Source organism: Aythya marila, assembly GCF_965140915.1.
Source record: "Aythya marila genome assembly, chromosome: 11".
NCBI lineage: Eukaryota > Metazoa > Chordata > Aves > Anseriformes > Anatidae > Aythya > Aythya marila.
Genome location: NC_139052.1, coordinates 1,486,189 through 1,509,965, shown reverse-complemented (window position 1 = coordinate 1,509,965; position 23,777 = coordinate 1,486,189). Strand labels below are relative to the sequence as shown.

The following is a 23,777-nucleotide window of genomic DNA, read 5'->3' as shown; positions in this document are numbered from 1 at the left end:
ACATCCTCTGTGAGGAGCCCTGTGACTCCTTGTTTTGGTTAATTTGCACAGTAGTAAGCAAAGACACTCAGCAACATCTATTTTAATGTGATTAAGCAAGCCCCCATTCTTCCATTCCTGGCTTTCATAATAACAATTCTTTTATTTATAAATCATTAATGTGGTTAAACAAGCCCCCATTCTTCTATTGCTGGCTTCACCTTTACTCAGCTTCTTCTCCATGGACCAGCCATCTCATGTAAACTACACTATCTCCCATGTAGAAGTCTTAGAATTAATTATGCTATATTAAAATAATTTGATTTCTGGAAAGTTTAAAAAAGTATTGGTTTTGAAAAGGTTAATATAACCTCCAGGCACATGCAGTCTTCTTTTAAAAACAACTTAATTTAAACTTCATTTAAAAATGCTTGTGAAGATGTTGAGGAAATAGTAAGAACTGGTTAATCTCTGTTGTAATGGTTACTAGTACACCCTGAGAATAATAACTAGTTTCACAGAATCACAAAATCATCTAGGTTGGAAGAGACCTTCGAGATCACCTAGTCCAACCTCTGACCTAACTCTAACCAGTCCTCCACTAAACCGTATCACTAAGCTCTACATCTAAACATCTTTTAAAGACCTCTAGGGATGGTGACTCCACCACTTCCCTGGGCAGCCTGTTCCAATGTCTAACAACCCTTTCAGTAAAGAAGATCTTCCTAATATCCAACCTAAAACTCCCCTGGCGCAACTTTAGCTCATTCCCCCTCATCCTGTCACCAGGCACATGGGAGAACAGAACAACCTCCACCTCGCTACAGCCTCCTTTAAGGTACCTATAGAGAGCAATAAAGTCACCCCTGAGCCTCCTTTTCTCCAGGCTGAACAATCCCAGCTCCCTCAGCTGCTCCTCATAGGACTTGTTCTCCAGACCCCTCACCAGCTTCGTTGCCCTTCTCTATTCTCTCTCAAGCACTTCCATATCCTTCTTGTAGCGAGGGGCCCAAAACTGAACACAGTACTTGAGGTGCGGCCTCACCAGAGCCGAGTACAGGGGGACGATCACTTCCCTAGCCCTGCTGGCCACACTGCTTCTTATACAAGCCAGGATGCTGTTGGCTTTCTTGGCCACCTGAGCACACTGCTGGCTCATATTCAGCTGACTATCCACCATCACTCCCAGGTCCTTCTCTGCCAGGCAGCTTTCCAACCACTCATCTCCCAGCCTGTAGCTCTGCTTGGGGTTGTTGTGCCCCAGGGGCAGGTCCCGGCACTTGGCCTTGTTGAACCTCATACAGTTGGCCTCAGCCCATCGGTCCAGCCTATCCAGATCCTCCTGCAGAGCCTTCCTACCCTTGAGCAGATCGACACACACACCTAACTTGGTGTCATCTGCAAACTTACTGAGGGTGCACTCGATGCCCTCATCCATATTGTCGATAAAGATGTTAAAGAGGACTGGCCCCAGTACTGAGCCCTGGGGGACTCCACTAGCGACTGGCCTCCAACTGGATTTAACTCCTTTCACCACAACTCTTTGGGCCCAGCTACCCAGCCAGTTTCTAACCCAACAAAGTGCACACCAGTCCATGCCAAGAGCAGCCAGTTTCTTGAGGAGAATGCTGTGGGAAAATTTGCCTTAGCATATTAATTCTTTTACAAGGGGTCTATACATTTCACTGAAACACATTAACATACGTATCTGTTTGCACCCATCAATAAAAACATTATAACAAATGATTCAATCACTAGGGCAGGAAGCACTTTTACAGATGAGGGTGTCACCAGATGGAGATGTTATATATCTTCTTAATCATCGAACACTCATTGAGAAACCTTCCTGATTTTTTTTTTTTTGGAACGTTTGCTACAGGCTATTCTGTGGAGGGAGTTTGGGAGTCCAGAAGCTTTACTTTTATTATTATTATTTTTTATTTTTATTGTATTTAAGCAGATTACAATACTGGGAGACCTGGGAGCCCACACAGGCCCTCCCGGCTGGAGCTTGGCGGGGCAGAGGCTACCTCCCCCTGCCCGCCGCCGCCGCCATCTTGTGCCAGCCGCGCTCTGTGGGCGTGGGCACGGCCAGCGGACGAGGGGCGGCGGCTTTGGCACACCCGTCGGAGGAGCGGGACGACGACAGGCCCTCCAGATCCCCCCTTAGGGCTGCGCTGCCAGCTGCCGTCACGACATAAGTCGCGATAGCGAGCCGCCGCCCCGTTGGGCCTGCCTGGAAGCCCCGGGAGCTGCGCTCCGGCGACGCCATGGCGCGTTGCCTGGCAACCGCCCCGGCTTGCTGCGAGATGGCGCCCGGCCCCCTCCCGCCAAGCTCCGCACCGCGCGCGTGCGCACTGCAGAATCCCCGCCCCCTCCGCAAACCGCACACGAGCCATTGGCCGACTGCTTAGCCAATCGGCGCGCCGTCCTCCTTCCCGCCTCCTTCCGCGCCTGCTTTCGAACGGGCGGGACGGGAGCTCTGCGGCGCAGCCCAACTCTACTGGGGGCGGGAGCGCGTGCCCGTCATCCCGCCTCCTTCCCGCGCAGCCCGGCGGTGATTGGCCCTCTCGTCTGTCAGTCGAGGCGGCGGGCGCAGGGTCGGTTGTCACGCGGAAAAGCGGCGGTGCCGGCGGAGGCTGCGGCTGCGGGGTCCGGCGGGTATCGGCGGCGGGGCCGCGCTGAGGGCACGGGCTTGAGGCTGCCGCCGCCCCGCGCTGCTCCCGGTGCCGTGAGGAGGGCGCTGCCGGCGAGTCCCCGGGCGGCCGAGGCTCGTCGTCACGCAGCTCGGTGGGGAGCCGGCCCGGCGGCTGTGTGCCCACAGCTCCGTGCGGGGCGGGGCAGGGCGGGAAGGGGCCGTGGTCGTCACCGCAGGGCTTCTGTAACGCAGCGTCAGGGCACCGAGCGAGGCCCCGCGCCGCACGCGGTTTGGGGTCGTTTCATGGCGTCACCTAGGAGGTGCTCAGAAACGAAAAATACCCCTCTCACCTAGAAACAAAAAGCCACTCAAGCGAGCCACACAGATAACTTGCAGTGTTTGTGCCAAAAATATTTGTGTTTGGATCCTTAATTTAGGAGGGGAGTGTGGTACTTTTCAGTATATAACTTTTTCCTCCCTACTTTTTTACTCGTGTATGATATTGTTTTGTCTTGTGATAGGCTTTGCTGGATACCCAAAAACACTGCTAGACCACGATGTCCCTTGACTTTGATAGTGGAGCTCTACAAACTCAACATGATGATGAAGACTATGACCAAGAGGACTACGCAAGAGAACAAGAGGTTTCAAAAAAAAGTTTATGTGATGGTTTTCATAACAAGCCGTTTTGGTTTAGATTTATATTCTCTTTGATGTGAGCAAAATACAGGGTACAGACTTTTGCAAAAGGGGCATATAAAGTATGAGATAACGAGATGGTGCATCTTAAGCAATGGCATATGTAGAGACTGGAAGGCTGTAATCTGTTGCTGAGGCAGTAGATAGAGCGCTAAAAGGTGCAGTTGCTCTACTTCTTCTGGTCTTCTTTTTTTTTTCCCCACAGATTTTATGCTTACTTATGAAAGAAAAGTGTTGCTCTCTGTGAAAATCTACTTAGCCCAGAAAAAAACGAGTAACCACTTTTATAAGCTACTGATTATAAATTAGATCCTCCAATACCTAGAAAAATATATTCTTTTTTTTTATTTACTGGAAATATTTTAGGTGTTTCTATTCTGTTTGTTTCATAAAGGAAATTAGCAAAAATATGCATTTGATATGAATGTGAAGTGGTTTTGTATGGGTTGGTAAACCATGTTCACATGAGGTAGCTTCCCTGAGATGGTGTCCCGTTCTTTAGCATAGGTAATGTAAAGACAAATTCACAAAAACATGTACAAGAACAATAGATGTATGACTTCTAAAGATGTTACTGCAAACATGGTAGAGAACCTTACTTCAGACCCAAAACTTTCTACTCTGATAAAGAATATTGTTCAGGGAGTTGAGAGAAGCAGCTCTCCTACAAGGAAATGCTGGGAGCAGAGTCTGTTCAGCCTGGAGAGGAGAAAGTTTGGGGGTGATCTTATTGTACATAAATATCTGAAGGGAAGGTGTAAAGAAGACATAGCTGCGCTCTTAGTGCTGCCCAGAGATAGAACAAGAGGCAATGAGCACAAACTGAAACATAGGAGTTTCTAAGAGTAAGGAAACACTTTTTTACACGTGTATTTCTCTCAGTAAGAGCAGGTTTTGAATATCCAGTACCTCTTACCCGGCGTAAAGGGAGGAGATATCTCAGCATGATCACTAACAGATTATCCTAGGACACATCTCTCTGGTAGCCTCTCCCTTAACTGTTCTGGGTGTGATTCTTTTTGTCACAGGACTTTGCCAGAAAAATTTCTAGGTTGGTAACTGTAGTCTCTTAAGCATTGTGTGGTGCAAATCTCTGTGAATTCCAGTGTTGTCAAAGAATGATGTCCTTTTCAATGGAGGAAGAAAGTCAGGGTTTTGTGCAAGTGGCCTCTTTCATCTGTGTATGCCTGTCTTTTCATGAAGTCGTATATGATCTTTTGAAATGCATATGGTTTGTTCTGCTTCAGCTGCAACAACTCTTGACAGACCTTCCCCATGATATGCTGGAGGACAGTGGAGACCAGCTCTCCAGCTATTCAGACAGTAGCACTCATGAGAGTGAGGAGCAGTAAGTCCCTTTGTACTTTATTTTTGTTATTCTTAAGTTGTGCTTTTAAGAGCAGAACCAAGTCTCAGCTGATGGGGTAAATGAGAGCACTGCACGTAAAAGGAGTGCTGTAGTGCAGTTATGGCAGGGGCTCTTTGAGAAATAAAGTAGATGCCATTTACTTTAATGAAGTAGTTTTTTGTTTGTTTGTTTTGCTTCATTGAGGTTGTGAGTACCCTAGGTAAGTGTCTTGTCTTTCTCTAGGTCAGTTGAGCCTCAGAAGCCTGATGGACGGTGGAATGATCATCCATTGGTCGTTGATCCTCAAAATGTAAGTTTGTCTAAGCAGAGATGTAATGAGTAGGAACTGCTTGTTAGTAGTAACACACTAAATATTCTCTGAATTCACTAGAGGAGTTCTTCTTGTGTTGGTGGCTTACTTTGCTATTTATCTGAAGTATTTTGACCTTGAGGGCTGGTAACTCCACAAAGAAAAACCTGAGTTTTCAGAGAGCAAATTCTAAACCTCTTATCCGTTTATAGAATTATGAGGAAGGACAAAATCTGTATCCTGAAAAATATCTGTGTGACCAGCAAGATGATCATGCTGAAAAACATGCCAAGAATTGGAATGGCCTACATAATGAAGAGAAAAAATGTTTATATGATGCTAAAGAAGATTACTGTAACCAGAACATTCAAGAGGATCCAGATAATGTCTTTCTTGGTAGAGATGGATTTAATGGTCCAAGGTGCTACCAACAGAACAATTTGTATCATCTTCCTGAAAACTTTAGACCATATACAAATGGCCATATACCAGAATTTAACTGTCAACAAAGTAAAATAATAAACTTCCCAGATGCTTCAAAGGAACATCTTAAGGTATTTCAGAATCTTACGTATTTTTCTGTCCTTGTGAAAATTTTCATAGGTCTTTAGCTGCTGGTAAGTAATATTTCCAAATGTTTTCAGTCTGTTATTACCAGGTAAAACAGCAATGGGAGGCTTCTGTGATCAATTTTGTGTATGAAAACAAGAAAGCATTAGATATCTAGATTTTAGCATGTGTGTGTTATTTATTTCTTGCTCTTTTAGGCTAGCTAAAAGTCCATGAGGTAGAATGAATGTGATGCACATAAATGTGTGATGACTTTGTTGAAGTTGATGCCTCACCAATCTGCTAAAGCAGAAACCTTCATTGAAATTTCCATCTCAGTTAAATGATGTGTGCTGAATTTCCTTTCTGTAAAGCAGAAAGGAAAAATATTTTAATTGATGGAAAACTACAGTTGTAGCTTTCATTTATTTGTTCTTATATATTGTCAAAACAGCAGTTTGTTGCATCTGAAGTTGTTAGTGGCCAGTCAGTGGAAACTTACAAAGTGACATATAAACCATACCAAAATGGAGTTCACCAAAAAATTCCAGTAACCCCAGAAGGAATGAGAAGAAATGAAATGTTTGAAGATTTGCAGAATGAATTCTTGGGCAATGATGAAAGTAAGTGCTTCTTATTTAGACTTGAAATAAGATTGTGTGAAAAGTCCATTGGAAATCATCAACAGAAAACCTATTGGTTTCAGTAAGTTTTAGAGAACAGTTAACAGTATTTTGAGATATGTGTGTATATATGATCTTTTATTTTGTTCTGAACTTATATTGGGATAGCCTATTTTTATTTGATTTTTTTCTCTTTATTTAGAAATCAGCTTTTCTTTGGGGTATTTGAATTTCAGACTACTTAAATGTAGTATTGACTGGTGAGACTGAACAACAAGAACAAAAAAACCCCAACACATTTTATCCTTCTGATGGCTTGATCTCAAGTTGTGCTGGTGCTCTATGTCTCGATAGAAAACATAATATATTCTGGAAAATAATAAGGTGTTGTACTGGATGAGTCATGCGCTGATCGATGCCAGATTGAGGCTTTTCTGTTAAGTCCACTTAAAATGACAGAACTGCTTTGCTCGTTGGCCATCTTGAAAATTTACAGTTGCCACTAAACTGGGCCTGAATTCACATCATGCAAATATTTCTCTGGGTTTGTTATTATTGATGGCTGGAGAATTGAGGTGCTAACAATGAAATTCAAACCTAACAGAGCAATTCAGGTGATGTGAATCAAACATGGATAAAACATCATATACTGCTGTGGATTAATATTGAATTTGGCACTATGTGGAAGAAATGCCTTGGGGCAGTAATTACTTACGAGCCAACCAAGTTGTGACCATTGACTGTGCTGACTTGTCAGAATACTGTATTTGAAATTTGGCAGATTCTTCAGAGAATATTCAGATTCTTCAGCTTCAAGCTCTAAATAAAGCAAGAGAAAGACAACTGGAAGAATTTAATGAAAAGCTAGAAAAGAGTGCGCAGCAGATTAGGTATCTGAGTCATCAGCTTTCAATTGTCAAAGGTAAAATATTATACTGATCTCTGATTTTTAGATTTTATCCATATCTAGCAACTTTTTTATAGCAAACTTATTTATAATATTTAGCAACTATGATTTATGTAGTGTCTCTGCAAGTATCGATCATGTTTACAAGCTCAACTCAGGATTATGGAGATCTAACCCTCTCTCACAACACTATTTTAAAGAAAATTCCCTTCATTAGTGCTTGGCTGCATAACTGTCTGAACTTACAATGCGTTGTTTCTCAAGACTACCATTGTATTTCAGGGTTCCCATGTGTTTGGCATCAGAAATGCTCAGAAAAATGAGAAGTTTTCAAAAGTAGTGTGCTTAAAGTACAAACAACAAAGAACAGGAGAAATGTGCCTTCCAAAGTGATCAGAGCTGTAGTGGAGATTAGTGGTTGTCTTGTTCTCTTGTTTTCTTACAGAAACATGCTAAGAACTTACAGAATTAAGAATGTAATTTTTAGAGTGTCAGAGAGAGAAGACTTTGTCAACCACTTTGATGCCTTGACTGTTTCTGTGGGGGAATTACTTTATTTCTCCCTTAAGAAGTGTTAAGGGATGATGATAGTTCTGAGTGCTAACAGGATGGTTTCCACCTGACTTCTGAGGGTACAACATAGAGTGCTTCCAGCTATCAGAGGAAGAAAGTGTTTGCCAGATGGAGACTAACTGAACTTCTTTGTTCTGAATTCTGCTTGTTGCCTGTAGTATCAGATGGAGGGCTCACAGAATAGTTCTGTAGAGCTAGGGTACTGAACAGCCACATTCCGTGTTGTGGCTGCGTTTCTCATGCAATGTTTCTCTCTTCAGATGAAAAGGATGGTTTGGCTGTTAGCCTTCATGAATCTCAAAAACTCTATCAGAATGGAAAAGAACGGGAAGTGCATCTTGAAGGTCAAATAAAGGCACTTGAAACTCAAATTCAGACTCTTACTGCCAAGGAAGAGCAGGTACTATAAATATTTTTAAACTGTTTATTGTAGAAGATCTATACAGGATATTTGTAGTGCATTTGCATTAAATACATATATAATTGCTGATCTCGCAGCACACTGTTCATAATCCTTGCAGAAGCATGAATATATGGTGAATGAATGGAATGTATTGGTGGAAAAATAACTTGTATTAAAATCTAGGCAATATCTGAGGATTTTCAGCAACTCTTGCATGAAAAACTGATTTGACATACAGAATATTGGAGCAAAGGCAAAATAAATGTAATTGGGAGCTACTCTAATACTCTTCCTACAGATAGTGAAGCAATCCAAAGTGGCAGAGGTAGCCATGGAAAGCATGCAGAAGCAGCTGCTAGAACTTCAGCGGTCAGATGCCCTTCAACGAGCCAGAGAACAGCATGATGCTATTATTTCAGCACTCAAGCAGAAGCATGAAAATCAAGTATTGTCCTTAGAGCAGAACCTTGATGCTACAAAATCTGCACTCCGAGAGCAGGTGAGAAATTATTATAGGATGCTGAGTGCTTTGCGGCAGAAGCTGCAGAACTCCACATCTCCAAAACTGTACTTCTTGGCCTATAATCCAAACATCTCCTTATGGAAGGTGTTTGCTGAATGGGAAGAAGATTCTGTGTAAGTCTCAATATTATGAAGCCTGTGTGGTATGTGTTTGTAAACATTTCCAGGCAGTTGTAATTTGAAACTGTTAGTAGCAGATGCAGAAGAGGCTCTGTTTTACTGGGGGAAGCAAGAATTCAGTGTCTTAGCGTCCCTCTTGAGCTTTCATTCTGTGAGCAATCTTTTCTTAAATTGACTACCTAGGAATCTATCCGGGAAAGAAAAGAATTAACCTTGTGTCACATAGTTATACAACTTACTCTACCTCTTATGTCATAAGAGTCCATCATGCTATTTAATATATTCAAACAATGTACTGTGAGCAGACCTTGATAAATTGTCATCTTCTTTCCCATGAAAGAAGGCCTTTCTTTCCCCTTAGGACTGATATTTTTTTCCAATGTCTTTTATGTGTTACCTCTTTTTTTTTTTTTTCTGTATCTGGAGCTGTCCTGGATTGGTAGATGTTTAACATGAATAAAAATAATATTTTTTCCTAGAAAGAACTCTGCAAAAATCTAGGAGAGCATGTTAACCAACTGGAGAAAATACTTGAAGAAACCAAATGTGAAAAAACTGAAATAATAAATAGATTGACAAGAAGTCTAGAAGAAAGTCAAAAGCAGTGTGCAAACTTACTGCAAACAGGTCAGCCTTGTACTCATACCTTATCTTTTCTTGCAGATACGACTCAAATTTTCTGAAGTATGAAACTGCAAATCTGCGTTCCTATTGAAATGGAATCAACAACTTAAATACAGCAGTAGCAGAATTAAAGCTCCTAATTTTGAGAAGTTTCAGTATAAACAGACAAAGTGGTTTTCAACAGATAAGTCTTTGAGAAGCAAAGATTTGCTGTTTTCTTGTACAGTAAAAGAACAACCCTGAATTGCCATTCAAAATTCAAATCTGAGAGATTTTAATTTGAAAATAATTGTTTTTGTAGTTGGAGGCTGGTTCTTGAGAATTTATATTAGTAGCAATAGTGTGTGGGATTTTTTGCTGATTTTGTGTGTGACTTGTGCCTACGTTTAGACACTGAAGTCTTCTAATTAGGTATGTCCTTTCTTAGGATCCAAACATCTTAAGTAAATAAAATGTCTTTCTTAATGGATTACCACAGAATCATAGAGTATCCTGAGTTGGAAGGGACCCACAAGGATCACTGAGCCCAACTCCTGGCTCCACACAGGACCACCCAAAAAAGAAATCCTATGTCTGAAAGTACTGTCCAAATATTTAATAAACTCCAGCATGTTCTGCTTGAGAACTGTGTTAGTCTAGAAGAAAAGTCTCTAGAGAGAGCCTGGTAGTGAGGATGGAGGGGAAAAAACATATTAGATCTGTACTATGTAGCATAAGTAATACATATGATAATTGGCCAATCACCATGACTTTTCTCCATGCTATGTTTATCAAATGCCTTAGACCAATAATAAATTTGCAAGCTCATAAGCTAAACTCCTTGCCTGTGGAGGAGGTGAAAGAGGCCTGTTTTCTAAGATGGTCCTGTTTTTGCTAACTTCTGGCACAGCAAATATTTGGCAAATCTTGTTCCTGATGTCATTAATTTTAAAGTGACTATAAAATTTTTGAAAAAAACAGTCACCATAGTTCTCAAAGTTTAAAACAAATTGCTATTTAAATTGGAGAACTGTAGTAATGCAAGTTCACCTGTTTGATATAGTGAGAGGTATTCTTGCCTTTGTTCTTTGTATTTTGTATTAGCAAGCTCAGGGAAAGAGAAAGAGTAACACTTATTACCAGAGTCAACATGGCTATTTTTAACAGTGATCTTTTTTCAGATTGCATAATCTTTCTTGCAAGTTTTTGATTTACCTTTTCTCTCCTTTTTTTTTTTCCCCCCTTGCAATAGGCTCAATACAGGAGACAAATCAGTTACGGTTTCAGTTGCAACAAGCTCAGTCTGCACATATGATAAGCAATAAAATGAACAAGGCTTTGCAGGTTAATTTATTTTATAAAATATCTAATGTTTAGTTTGATTTTAATTTGGTTTGGATTTTAAAGGGAAGGGTGTTATAGCTAACAGGTTGGTGGTTGAAATTCTTATTCATTTGTTGGGGAAGCTAGCACTCCCTACTACTACTTTATCTTCCAGTATTGTGTCTGGAACTTTATTTTTTATTTTTGTAATTAAAACCATGGTGGGGGAGTATAACAGCACAAATCATATCATACATCTGTCTAACTTGCTTCTGAAAAAAGAATGTAATTTCAGTGCCCTGATATAGGGGGCCTATAAGGATGTTTGGAGGTATTATCTTCTGAAACTTACCTTTTGCCAACAAGAGGGAATGCTAAGGAGTCCTCTAAAATATCAATGCAAATCTGTTTTTCCAGTTCAGCTCAGGTATTTGACATCTCTAAACCTATCATCTTGAAGTAATGAATCCTAGTAGGTGCTAGAGTAATACATGTAAGCTTAATAGTCTTAATGTTTACTTGTAGTTTCTTTGAGTATTATTTTTTCTGTCTCTTACTTTAAGGAAGAATTAATGGAACTGAAAGAAGAAATAACTTTGTATGAATCTGCTGCCAAATTTGGAGTATTCTTGAATGATGCAGATGGAGAGCAGCATACAAACCTCAGTGATTCCTATGTAGATTTGGGAATTAAAAAAATCACCCAGAAAAACTCAGGGTTCTGCAGGTATTAAATGATTCTTACTGAAAGAAAAATCTAAAATCCCCAAGAAATTATACAAGTAACGTGAACTTCTGTGTTTTTGGTACTGTTAGTTCTTCTGCTAGCACTACCTTTCAGGTAAGTGTGTTTTGTCTTTTAAATGCTGATCTGGTTATGTCTTCCCTAACAGTATAATACAGACCAGAGGCATGGATGAAGAACTCTCTAAAGATGAAATTATTGTAAAATTAAAAGCTGAATTGGAACGCTTATTGAGCAGTAATAAAATGAAGAGAAACCAGATTACTCAATTACAAAATGATCTTAAGGATTGCCAGAAGACATTAGAGGAACTCAAACAGTTGTTGAAAGCAGAAAAAGCATCAAAAGAGTCAGAGGTTTGTTCTTTTTACATGTTTTTAAGTCCTTGTAAAGATGTACTGGGTTTTAGCAAGCCAAATCATTTAAACTTACTATGAAAACAGGTCAAAGAATTTAATGAGAGCTATGGTCACAGCAGTTAAGCAAATCTGTCTTTGATCTTAAGGAAAATAGTCATTTTCATGATTACTTCTTTTGTATCTTTGAAAAAGAATTGAATAGCAGAACTTCAGCAGAATATATCTTATTAGGTCAGTTCTGATATGATGGATTACTTGCTTGGTAACACTTAATAACCACTTTGCTTTTCGAGAAGAACTTTATTTCACTGGAGAAAGTAGGTTTTCTTTATCTCAAAAGACTTGTAAATTCTGTGAGAAAGCTGATGGTATCGTTGATGAGACATTAAATAGATTGCCTTCTCATTGCATTCACTCTGTAATTTGATCAATCGTATTCTGGGCTGCATAAAAAGTGTGGCTAGCAGGTCCCAGGAGGTGATTCTTCCCCTCTGCTCCACTACTGGATGAAGTACTGCATCCAGCTTTGGGGCCCGCAGCATGAGAAAGATGCAAACCTGTTAGAATGGGCCACAAAAATGCTCAGAGGGCTGGAGCACTTCTCCTATGAAGAAGGGCTGAGAAAGCTGGCGATTCCTAGCCCAGAGCAGAGAAGGCTCCAGGGAAACCTTACTGGACCCTTCCAAATATGTACAAAGGGAGCTCATAAGAAAGATAGAGAGACTTTTTACAAGGGTATGTAGTGATAAGACAAGGGGTAACTGTTTTGAATTGGAAAGAGGGTCGATTGAGGTTAGATGTAATGAAGAAATTCTCTGTTTATGAAGGTGTAGAGGTACGGGAACAGCTTGCCCCAGAAAGTTGTGGATGTCTCATCCTTGCAAGTCATAGAATCATAGAATATCCTGAGTTGGAAGGGACCCACAAGGATCATGAAATCCAACTCTGAACAAGTCCATCCCAAAATCAAACTATATGTCTGAGAGTGCTGTGATTTGAGCAGCCTGGTCTAATGGAAGATGTCCCTGCTCGTGGCAGCGGGTTGGACTAGACAATTTTAAAGGTCCCTTCTAATGCAAACCATTCTGTGATCCGTGAAAAATCACTGATACTATGCCTCTCTTGACTGCTTAATTAACTTCCAACTATATGATTGGATTTATAATTTCTGCTTTTGTAATCTGTACATTGTGACCGGGATGTGGGACAGGAATATAGTATGTATGCTTCATAAGCATACTCTCTTGATCGGATAGTAACACTTGTTAAACTCAATGTTGAGTACATGCTTTTTAAAAAATTTGTACTGCTGTTTCTCAAGGATAACAGTGATATTGCAGTGATGCACTGCAATAATTTACTTCGGGCTTTTTGTTTTTTAGTTTCTATAAGTAAAATATTCAACATATTCAACAGCTGTAACTGTTTTTAAAGTACCGGTTTTCATAGCATATAAATCTTGAAAGTTATCATAAATTATTATTTTTTTATTTATTTGTAGGCAGTGAAGAATATAAATGATCCTTTGGTGGCCAATCTGTTAGTTCCTGATAATCTTAAAGAAGAAGTTTGGAGACTCAGAAAGGAAAATGAAACTTTGCTGCAAGAAGTTCAGGTGAGACAAAAATGTTGTGTATTTCATTTAAATAAAAAAAAGTGCCAAAGCCTGCATTATAAAAGGTTCCTTAAAACTGGCCTGTTACTTGACTTCTCTTTGTCCAGAAACATACTTTGACTATTGAAGAACTGAAAGAAAATGAGGAAAAACTGAAAAACTCAAACCAGGATCTCTGCTGTCAGATGAGAAAGATGGTTCAAGATTTTGATGAGGATAAGCAAGAAGCGCTTGACAGGTAGGTCTGTTAACTCTGTCTTGTTTTTTTTTGTGATATTTTTATCCTGCATGTGTGTACCAGCTGTTTGTATGGAGGGGTCTGCACTGGAAATCTATTTTCTTAAAGAAGAAACCTTTCTTCTGCTTTCTTAAAGAAGAGCAGAACTCCATTTACAAGGGGGACTAAAGAGTGTTTTCCTTTCCTTTCCTGGAACTGTAGGTGTGAAAGAACTTATCAGCGACATCATGAGGATATGAAAGCCCAGTTTGAGAAAGAGTTGACCGAGAAGTATGCTGCAGAAAAACAGCAGCTTCTACGAAGTCACGAAGAGAGGGTCTTGCAGCTGAAGTAAGGCTTTTCTTTCCCCTCTTCTTTATTGTCATTGTTCCCGAAGCATTCCCACTCCTGTCTGGCCCTTGGTGCTAGTTAAACTTCTTATAAAACAGACTGAGTGTCCTGTGAGTGTAAAGACTGTTTGCTAATGAGTAATCTGTGCTGTGAAGGGCTACCATAGAGGAGCTGAACAGAGAGATGACTGCGGTGAAGGAATGTTACATAGCAGTCTGTGGTGAGAAGGACACCTTGGAAGCTACTTTAAGGCAGAAATTTGAGCAAGAGCAGCAGCTGAAAGAAGAGAAGGTACTACTGGACATACCTACACACCACTCTCAGTTCATCCTGTTTTAAAAATGTAATGTGCAGGAGTGGCTTGAACTTTGTTTGGAGTGGGGCCTTGGAAGAGATGCAGCCATATCAGCAAGATAAGCAGTGTGACCTATTGGTTGTTAAGTTAGCCTACTGCTGTGTTGTGTGGTTTAACATACAGTGGCAGTAACCCTTTCCAGTGGCAATGCCTTTTCCCGCAGGTGTCCTTCTTATAAAGTGGACTCCTGGACACCATTCAGCCAGCAGCGTGAGCTACTGCAATCTCGAGCTTGTTTCCAAAAGACCTTAGTGACAGTGCAAGTTTTCTTCTCTGTGTAGAAACGTGATGTGCAAATGCTGTGGGTTTTTCTTTCTTTGTAAGTAATAGCGAATGGAGTCTGCAGCATTGGTTAAGAGTGTTGCTTTTCTGAAGCTATGAGTGCAGAATGACTGAAGGGAGGCCAGCTGTCTTGCTTGTCCAGCATAGCAAAGAGATGCAGCTGAAGAAGTGCTGAAAGATGCAGATGCTAGATAAGAGAATATTGCTTTAGAGCAATAGCCTGTAGTAACCTCTGATCTTGTGCCTTACTATACCTCTTTCTGAGAGCTGCCAGATCTCCTGTCCTAGGGGTTGTTGCTAAAGTCAGGCTCTAGAGAGTGTATAGTGCATCTCATGCATTCTCATTGCCTTGTACCAGAGCAATTTGGCAATTTGCTATATGTTGGAGAATGCTTCATCTGTGGTGTGTTTTTATTATTTATTGCCTTTTTTTTTTTTTTTTTTTTGGCCAAGCTCAAGAAACATCTTCTAGAAGAAAAAGAAGAGTCTCTTAGCCTTCTGAGAAGCAAGCTTGAAGAGAAATACAGTGATTCTATGAGAGCAGCAAAGCAGCAGTGGCTGAAAGAAAAAGGAGAGCAGGTTGAAAAGGAGGTTGCATTAGCCAAAGCCCACTGGGAGAAGGAAGAAAAAAAGGTGTGGAGCTTTTACCTGGGGATTTCAAATGAACCAAATGAAGCAACCAATTTATTTTGAGAAGGAGGACTTGTATGTATGTACGCTAGACTTACTCATTGTGCTTCTGCCATTTGAGGTGGGTGTTAAGGGTCTGCTGTTTCAGGCGCTTCTGATGAAGTCAGTAGGTATGATGTATGCTTTGCAGAATTAGACCTTGTAAAGCAGCATGCAGACCGTAATCACAACTATAACATGCTGGAGTTTTCCACACTAATTGGGTGATGAATGTTTATGCTTTGTATTCTGTTTGATTTGGTTATCCTGAGAAAGTGCTTTTTTGTCTCCTTCCCCACAGAATAAAGCTGGGAGGAGGAAGAAAAGTCATCTCCTTTACCAAACAGATAGTGGGAAGTGTGTATTTGGAGGGCACAGGGGAGTGGGAGAGCGTGATGGGACCCACTGACTAAGAAGCACCACAAAGCGTTAGGTTTTGATGCTTTTCAGATTTTTCAGAAATATAGAGACATGGCTTGGAAGAACCTCGGTGCTCTCAGAGCATGGTTTTGGTGTTCCACTGTCAGGGAAGCTTACTAGTGTAAGCTGACTGTTGCTTGTTAAATGCCAGTGTAGGTGTGTTTATATTTGAATAATGGGCAGATTGTCTTAAAAATATGTTTTGTTTTGTTTGTTTTTTTCCTTAGATTATAGAACAAGTCATTGGAGAGATAGAAGGAGAATGGCAAAATAAGCTGGAAGAAGTGAGAAGAACTGTAGCTGACTGCAATGATTGTGGCAGTCAAACTGACAGAGTGACAGTAGTGGATGATGCTTCATTTAAAGAGTTAGCAAGGATCATTGCAGATCAGAAGCTGCAGATCAAGAAGGTTCTGAAAGAAAATATGTCCTCTGAAGAGCCCTTAAGAGAACTTGAAATAGAATTGGAAAATAAATACTGTAAACACCTTACCATCCAGGTAACAAAAAAATACTAATTAAATTTGCCTGGATCCTTTGTAACTGCCATGCACAACTTTCACTGCTGTGTGAAGTAATAATAAAAACGTTCCTGGAGTGGTGACTGAAGCAGGCTCTTTACCCGCTTACAGGTAGAGGAGGCTTTAACCCAAGCTCATGACAAGTGGCTGCAAGTATTAAGAGACCTCAGAGAGTACAAAGTAAATCTGAAGACAGAACAAGAAAAGTGTGAAAAGGAACACAAAGGGACTGCAGCAAAGCAGGTAGCTGAAAACACTTTCATATGGGTGATGATATTCAGCTATTCCTTTACTTGAGGTACACTTAATAATTTACTCAGTTATGCTTTGATATGAATGCTGTGCATGTTGATTGGGTCTGTTTTATGTGTTGATCAGTTAGCCCTGATTCTCTCAGCTGCCGAAGAGAAGTGGAAGAAAGAACACGAGAATTCAGAGAGATCTGGAGCAAGAATGAAAGAACTGGAGGAAAAGGTGGTTTCTCTCAGGAAGGAGCTGGAGCTAAAGAAAGAAGAAATGCCTGTGGCTATCAAAGCAGAACTAGCCAGAGCCCGTGCTCAGTGGAACAAAGAAAAGCAAGAAGAAATCTTGCAGATACAAGAGCAGAATGAGAGAGACTATCGTTTGTTCTTGGATGACCACAGAAACAAGATTAACGAGGTACTTGCCACTGCAAAGGAGGATCTTGCAAAGCAGAAGAACAATCTCTCCGCTCAGAAAGAGGCGGAAATTAAGATGATACTGGACAAGAAGCAGCGGGAGTGGGAAGCTCAGGAAACAAAGAGACTTCAGGATGAGCTCAGTCGTTGTGAGGAGAAGATTCTGATTGAGCTTGAGCACTTATTGCAAGAAGTCCATGAAGAGCTAGTTGAGTGCGCAGCTAGTAAGTGTTCCTGGGAGGACAGGTGTTCTGATGCTCCTGATCAATTAAATAATCAGTGCAAAGGCAAACTGAAAGCATGCTTACAGAAGGCCTACAGAAGAACAGTTCACACAATTCTGGAAAAGGACAAGCGAGAATGGAAAGAGGTAATTTTTCTGTAAGTGAGAAGTGCCACCCAGAAGAGGGTTTTGAGAAGTCAGATGACTTGTACCTACATTTACTGGTAGGAAGAGTCCTTTAGACCTGTGAGGGAGGGCTAAGGCATGGCTAGCAAGTGAAAAGGAAGAGGCTAAGCATATCTGTTAACACTCTCAATGTTTGAAGAAGAGGAATAGTAGGTTAGGAGCATTCCTTTTTAGTACTGAGACAGATAAATTAAGGAGGTGCACGTGCCATCTTAAGTCTGGGAGCCTGTTCAAAACTCATGTCCTGATCTGAGCTGCTGTCTTCAGTTCTTCTGCAGGGCTAAAGCATCAAGGATGCAATTATTTGGTCTACTGGTCTCCTTTGGATTGCTTGCTTTTATTCCTGTTAAGTTAAAGCAGTTAAGCAGTATGCTGTAGCACGCCTTTAGTTCTTCTTTGTGTGGCTCTGTGCTGGGTTTTCAAAGAGTGTTTTTCAATTGCAGAAACATGGAGAGCTACTGAGTAATGTCAGTAAAAATGCATACCCTAGCATGCCCCGAGGCACAGGAGAAACTGGAGACCTGGTGACACCTCCTTTGTATGGCATTGGTCACCAAGCAGAAACGCAAAGAAAGCTGAGAAGATGTCTGCCCCTGCAGAGGACTGGAACAGATGGAGGTATTGGGCTTGTTTTCGCTCTGGCAGACTATGCCATCCAACTAAGCGTGTTAGTAGCAGTCTTGGCTGGTGAGCCACTGGCTGGTAGAGGGAATGGTAGCTGTTCTGACTAACATTATAGATGGAGGAATGCGACTACCTTTGGTGTGTGACAGTTCTGTAAGCAAGCAGGTGTTGAGCCTGCTGAGCAGGGTATGGTCTAGATGCTGTTTTGAAATGAGTAAGTACTCAGCAAGAGCTTTGAAGACCAAATCGTACTTCTTGATGCTGCTGCTGTTAGACAAGACAGGGAATTCTGCTGTCATGTCAAGGACATGGTTGTATTGGGAATGGTACTTCACCTGGCCTGGTAGTTTTTCCGTGTGTTTTGATGAAGAGTTTAGTTGAGGAAATGTGACTCCCCTGGGCAATGCTTCTCCCTTTCACCTTCTCCTGTTCCCTCCTCTTTTGTAATCTGTGCATGGTTGAGCATTGTAGCTGTTCCCAAAGCTGTCACATGTGCTACGGCTAAGCCAGAGAGTGTGTAGCTGTGGCAAAACTTCATGGGAGGCATGCAAATCTCTCTCGGGCTTTCTGCTTAGCTTGAGTTCTTGTGCAACCAAAAAGCATAGAGTGAGAAAGCCCAAGAGCCTTTGGCTTTATGCCTGTAATGTGGCTTGAAATTCCTTCAACACCAAAATAACAAACCATCTATTAAACACCAAACAATGCAAGCAGTGCAGCCCTTCTGTCTCTTGAGCTCCCTGTCCTGGCTATGGAAAGCAGCCGTTGCTCTCCTGGAAGAGGCCCAGTCTTTGTGAGTTTCTTAACTTAAGTCAGCCGCATGTGAGTCTTCCCAGCTGGGAGAGTTTCCTCCAGCTGACTCCAGAAGCCCCTGTTTGGATGTTGGTTTGGAAAATAAATAAATAAGTGAACAGTTGAGAATTCAGCCTAGGAGTCTCCTGCTGCTGCCTGTTTGGAGATCTCTGTGAAGACTCAGATGATCATGGACAGGAGTTTGCTGAGACTGCGAGGGCTCAGTGACTCGATCGGTGCTGCCACCCCATTCTGCAATGGGGTTCCAGCCTCATGTGTTTATTTTAATTAGCCGAAGACAGTGCGTGCATGCTTTCTCATCAAAAGGAGATTGCAGTAGAGCTCTGGAAGTAGCCGGGTTGGGTTAGATTCATTTTGGGCACGTTTAGGAATTGCTGTTGAAGATCAGCACGGTGCAAAGGTTCGCACTGGGAGTCAGCTAAGGGAAGTTCAGAACGGCTTGGCCATGTTGGCTGTGTGCTGAGGGCCAGTGACAATTAGTCTGAGATGATTTTGTATTGAGGCTTTACTAAAATGTGTGATGTTTGATTTCTGCATGGTAGTTACTGCCACAGCTGAATGTTGTCTGGTGAAGCTTTGTGACCTGGAGCTCTTCTACCAGAGGCAGCAGTTTTTGTGATGTCTGATGTTGAACTTGACTGGAGTATAGGCAAGTACAGTGTTTTATGGTTTGTTACTTGCTTTTTTAGGAAACGAGAAGTTTCTTGAAGCTCTGACTGCCGAAAACTGTGAGGTGAAGGCTAAACTGAGAGACCTGGGAACACCGCCAAGGTCTTTAAAAAAAGATCTTTTTAGAAGATTTAATAGCTGATGCTCACCAGGTCTAAGCTACTTTTTGAATGCTGTGTGACTTGTATGCTTTTCAGGTCATTGTCAGATGGAGGTGTCTCAAAACCCTGTACGTCCTGCTCTGTGAAAGGGCTGGAAGAAATGCGTGCTCTGTACATTACAACTGTGAGCAAGATTAAGAGTAAGTCCTGGAGTCTTACTTAACTAAAATGGTAGGAGAGCAAAATAACTCCCTCAGTTGCCTCCTTGTCCTTGAGCCAGCTTGCACAGGAGTCTGACAGACAAGTCACCTAAGAACTACTGTCTGCTTTCTTGTTGGAGTGAATGTAAGAAATGAAGTTGTTGGCATGATGCTGGGCAAGCTTCATTTTGAGGGGCAAAGCCTCGTTATGCCTTCATTTCTTTGCACTACGTTATGTGTTGTTAAATGGTAAAGGCAATTTGGAGTGCTGATCTTTTTTCTCTCGCAAAGCAGCTGCCAGCCCAGCAACTTGTTGTGAGGGGGCGTCTGCTTTTCTCTGGTTCTGTGTCCTGCTTTCTGGCCCTTCTGGCTTAGTCAGCAGGCATCTGGCTGAGGAGAGGGTTCAAGTGCAGCCCCAAGCCTTACTGGAGGACAATGGGTCCCTGAGTGCCAGCTGTACCTCTGTGGAAGAATACCTGGTGCTGGATATGCCAGCCAACATTCTTCTCTGGTCCCTGCCCCTTCTGCTGGTGAAATTGTGCTGAAGATGCAGAGCGAGCCAATTTAATTTCTGTGTCTGATATTTGGTACTGGTTGGCTTTGGGTCTTCCAGTGGCATAGAGCCAATCAATGGCAGTAGGTGCAGAGACTTGGGAAGAAGGTTGGCAGGTAAATGTGGGCCATTGCTGCCTTGCTCCAAGTGTGCTCGAAAATCCTTCTGTTTGCTTTTTGTTCTCCTCCCCATCCCAGTTAAAACTAGCGCTAATCAAGTATGTTTGTGTAGGTGATATGCTTAATTATATCCGTGGAAGTAAGGAGAGGGCTGCTGCTATGATTAGAGCAGAGGTTTTAAGAGAGCGCCAAGAGACGGCACGGAAAATGCGGAAATACTATTTGACATGTCTTCAGCAACTTCTTACTGATAATGGGAACTATGAAAGGTAAGCTCAAGCACGTTTGGAAATTTATATTTGAAAGAGCTACGTAAATTTTAGCTTAGCATTGTTTGTCTGCTGGCAGTTCAGGCTGTGTTGGAGAAACAGTGGTGCAGCCTGAAGTGCTGCCAGTCTGATAAGGCTGTCACGGGGTCACTGCTGAGCTTGATGCCTGAGTATTGCTGAGCAGTCAGACATATTGTCTTCTCAGTGTTTGTTGGCTCTTGCTAGCAATACTTTCAAGTACAATCTGAAAGGAATTGTTTTTTAATTTTTTCTCATGTTCTGTGGTTCTTGTCAGAGCTGAGAAGAAAATAATGAATGCTGCCATCAAGCTTGTTAAAATGGCTAAAGGGCTTGAAACCCCTCTTCGACACACGTCCCAGTGCAAAACTACCCACTCAGGTTAGTTGTGTTTTATAGCTGTTTTCTTCTTAGCAATACAGATTTAATGGATGCAGTAATGAAAAGGCAGGCGTATGGTGATGTACTAGTTCTCGATAAGTTCTGAACAGATATGTAAATATACGCTGCTCATTCTGACAGTGCTAATATTGACAAATTTTTATTTAAAAAGGCATACAAACAAATAACCCCCTGCCCTTTTCTTCTTCCAGTGTTAACATTTCCTTCTATTAATCTGTTTCCTTCCCTGGCCTTGTAGCTTTGCTGCTAAATTCTGATCTGCCAACCGGAGGAGAGTACTCAAAAAGTGATGGCCTATCTCAAAGTCGGCTAAACTACATGGAAAGCAAATCTTGTGGCGAAAGTATTACTGAAAAAGCTAATGATAGAGTTGTTCATAAGTGTGTTCCACGTGACTTGAGACAGCAATTTGATGCAACGCAGACTGAAACACAACATATGCTTCCTGAAACAGATGCTTCAAATATTCAGAATGGGAATAATACCAAAAATCTGGTTGACTTTACTAGAGATCATCTGTTAGAATTCTATCCAAATGAAGATGGAAGAAGAGAAAAATACAGCCCTATCATAAATGTGAATAAACCACTCCTGTGTGCAACTAGTAATTTAGGACATCAGAATGCCTCTCCATCTGCCTTTTGTGTCAAGTTAGATAATATGCATGCACCCAGCCTTACAGATGGCCTTGGTGTCTCAGAGCCATCTCATCAAGTGCTGAAGAATCAAAATGAAAGATTAGTTTTGAAAGAAGATGAATGTATACCACTGTGTGGAAACTGGAAAACTACAACTGGAAGAACAAAAAACTCAGATTTTCACAAAATCCCTAGAAGGGATGAAAGTAGCTGCAGTGAATGGAATTCTGTGAATGGAAGTCAGTGTCTGGGTAGTAGTAATATGCCTGTGGTGCATCCTGAACAAAAACCCAATGCAAACATCCAGGCAAAGTTTGTATCCTGTGAAGAATCTTTTTGCACTGCCGATGAAAGTGTTGGTGGTACTTGGAGAGAACTCACCACTGGCCATGTCAAGAATCTCAAAGTGAAAAACAGTAGTAAGTTTTACAGTAGAGGCCAGATGAAAACAAATCCAGAGTGTACTTCATTCCTCAGATCTGACAAATCAAACTCTGCTGTCACACAGCTCAGTGCGTTGCCAAACTCAAATGCACAAAAATGCTGCGAGAAAGACTTGGAAAAGAATGTCATGGGATCCCCAGTCTCTTCAGTAAGATAGTGGTTTTGATTTTTTTTTTTTTAACTTGAACCAATAACAATGATTCCTCATTTGAAGGAAAAAATATATATGTAAGTATGAGGAGAGGGGAAAAAAACTGTTTCGTGATCAATGTTACAGAATTTGTGTTGCATGAACTAATTCTATGTAATTGCTTGAAATACAAATGCAGACTTCTGTTTACTCTTGGAATAACACTTTCACAGCTGTTTATAGTGTATTATGTATGTTTATTAAATATAATTTATTTTTTTATATTAAGTGTGCAGTGTTTATTTAAAGCAAACCTACTTTAACTTGTGGTAAACTTTTTAAATGCTTGTGAAAATTCCTTCAGAGCTCAATGAGAAATGTTTGAAACAAGTTTTTCAATTGAGCTGAATGAAATTGAAATGAAATTTCTATTTCATTTTGGAGAACCCCCCCTTATTTCCTCTGTATGTGTCTTCATAATAAAAGTGTAAATACTTACCTTAATTATTAAAACAAATCAACCATCAAGTCAACTATCATGTAATCTTCTCTTGGATACAACAAAAACAAAGCTTCTACTGGATGAAAGAAAGTATAGGTTAAATTAACCACAAGCAGGTGTTTCTTAAATAGCTATCACTTTAAACTGAAAATGTAGTAATTTTTCTTTTGATGGTTTCAAAAATTCCCTTTAAAAGCCTGTTCATAGTTGAAAGAAATACATGTTTTAGATGTTTCACCTGTGTCTAATACTATTTTAATATTTTTCTTGGAGTGGGATTTCATTTCTAGGGATACAGTAATGAAAACAAACATTTTTCTGCTTTCTTTATTGACTCCATCTGTGTTGCGTGTGCAAGGTGTGGTTAATGCTTGTTGCAATTAATTAGATGATTATGGCTCAGCAACTCATATTGCTGGTAATAAAAAAACACAGACAAAAAACAAAAACACAAAACAACATCCTGCTATTTTGGCCTGTTATGCTTGTGTGTTATTAGAAGAAACAAAACCAAGGTTAAATATTCTCCTCCATGATACATAAGCATTTTATGTGCGACAACACTCATCTCTTACAAGGCTGGTCTGTCGCAGTCAAACAGCAACACTTAAACACTGAGGAGATTCTCTGATTAAGAGGAAAACAGAACAAGACTGAGGAGAGATCATATGGAGAAAAACGTATTTAACTTCCTTTACCAAACTGCCTTGCCTATTTATATTTCAGGCCAGCTGGCAAGGCAGAATGTGTTACAGCTCTTGGTCTTCAAGACTGGTTTGTGTCTGGAGACTGAGATGATCAAGTGAGAAAGCTCTGCATTTCTTGGTGGCCTTTAATGTTGCCCATAAATGCAACCCCACTTCCTCTTTAGTGAAGGTTTGGGGTTTGTCATTGTCAGTGGAAGCAAAACAAAGCCACGAGAGACTGCTCGTGCCTAAAGAAACATGAGCAGTGGTTAAGTTCAAGGGCCTTATTCCTAGCTCTAAACTGAGGAAATAGCTGTGGCCTTGTGTGCAGGGGAAAGCTTTTGCTGGTTGTCCTCTAATCCCTGAGTGGAGGCTTCTTTTTCCAACGTGGAGTGGCTTTTCTGGTTTGCTCA

General features: G+C 41.1%; 1 protein-coding gene across 3 annotated transcripts; it reads left to right on the top strand.

Annotated features, from left to right (window-relative positions):
* Window positions 1-2,617: 2,617 nt before the first annotated feature.
* Window positions 2,618-22,441, top strand: CEP152 (centrosomal protein 152). 3 transcript variants are annotated; one of them, XM_082769268.1, is made up of 27 exons: window positions 2,618-2,769; window positions 3,139-3,261; window positions 4,564-4,664; window positions 4,908-4,974; window positions 5,187-5,528; window positions 5,978-6,146; window positions 6,928-7,068; window positions 7,887-8,026; window positions 8,328-8,528; window positions 9,151-9,298; window positions 10,527-10,618; window positions 11,161-11,324; window positions 11,491-11,698; window positions 13,203-13,316; window positions 13,424-13,554; window positions 13,756-13,884; window positions 14,040-14,175; window positions 14,975-15,154; window positions 15,838-16,110; window positions 16,243-16,374; window positions 16,510-17,160; window positions 17,643-17,817; window positions 19,323-19,404; window positions 19,500-19,603; window positions 20,388-20,544; window positions 20,840-20,943; window positions 21,203-22,441. In XM_082769268.1, exons 2-27 carry the CDS (start codon window positions 3,175-3,177, stop codon window positions 22,201-22,203), a joined length of 5,229 nt encoding a protein of 1,742 aa, XP_082625394.1. In that variant the 5' UTR covers window positions 2,618-2,769; window positions 3,139-3,174; the 3' UTR covers window positions 22,204-22,441. The 3 variants fall into 3 exon arrangements, with proteins under 3 accessions (XP_082625394.1, XP_082625393.1, XP_082625392.1); XM_082769267.1 differs by lacking the exons at window positions 2,618-2,769; window positions 3,139-3,261 and having other exon boundaries at window positions 3,993-4,664; window positions 5,981-6,146; XM_082769266.1 differs by lacking the exons at window positions 2,618-2,769; window positions 3,139-3,261 and having other exon boundaries at window positions 3,993-4,664.
* Window positions 22,442-23,777: the final 1,336 nt, after the last annotated feature.

Coding starts and splice junctions, on each gene's coding strand:
- CEP152 (XM_082769266.1), top strand. CDS start 4,435: ATGATGTCCTTTTCAATGGAGGAAGAAAGTCAGGGTTTTGTGCAAGTG. Junction 11,699..13,202: donor AAGCATCAAAAGAGTCAGAG/GTTTGTTCTTTT, acceptor ATTTATTTGTAG/GCAGTGAAGAATATAAATGA. Junction 17,818..19,322: donor GAGGACTGGAACAGATGGAG/GTATTGGGCTTG, acceptor TTGCTTTTTTAG/GAAACGAGAAGTTTCTTGAA.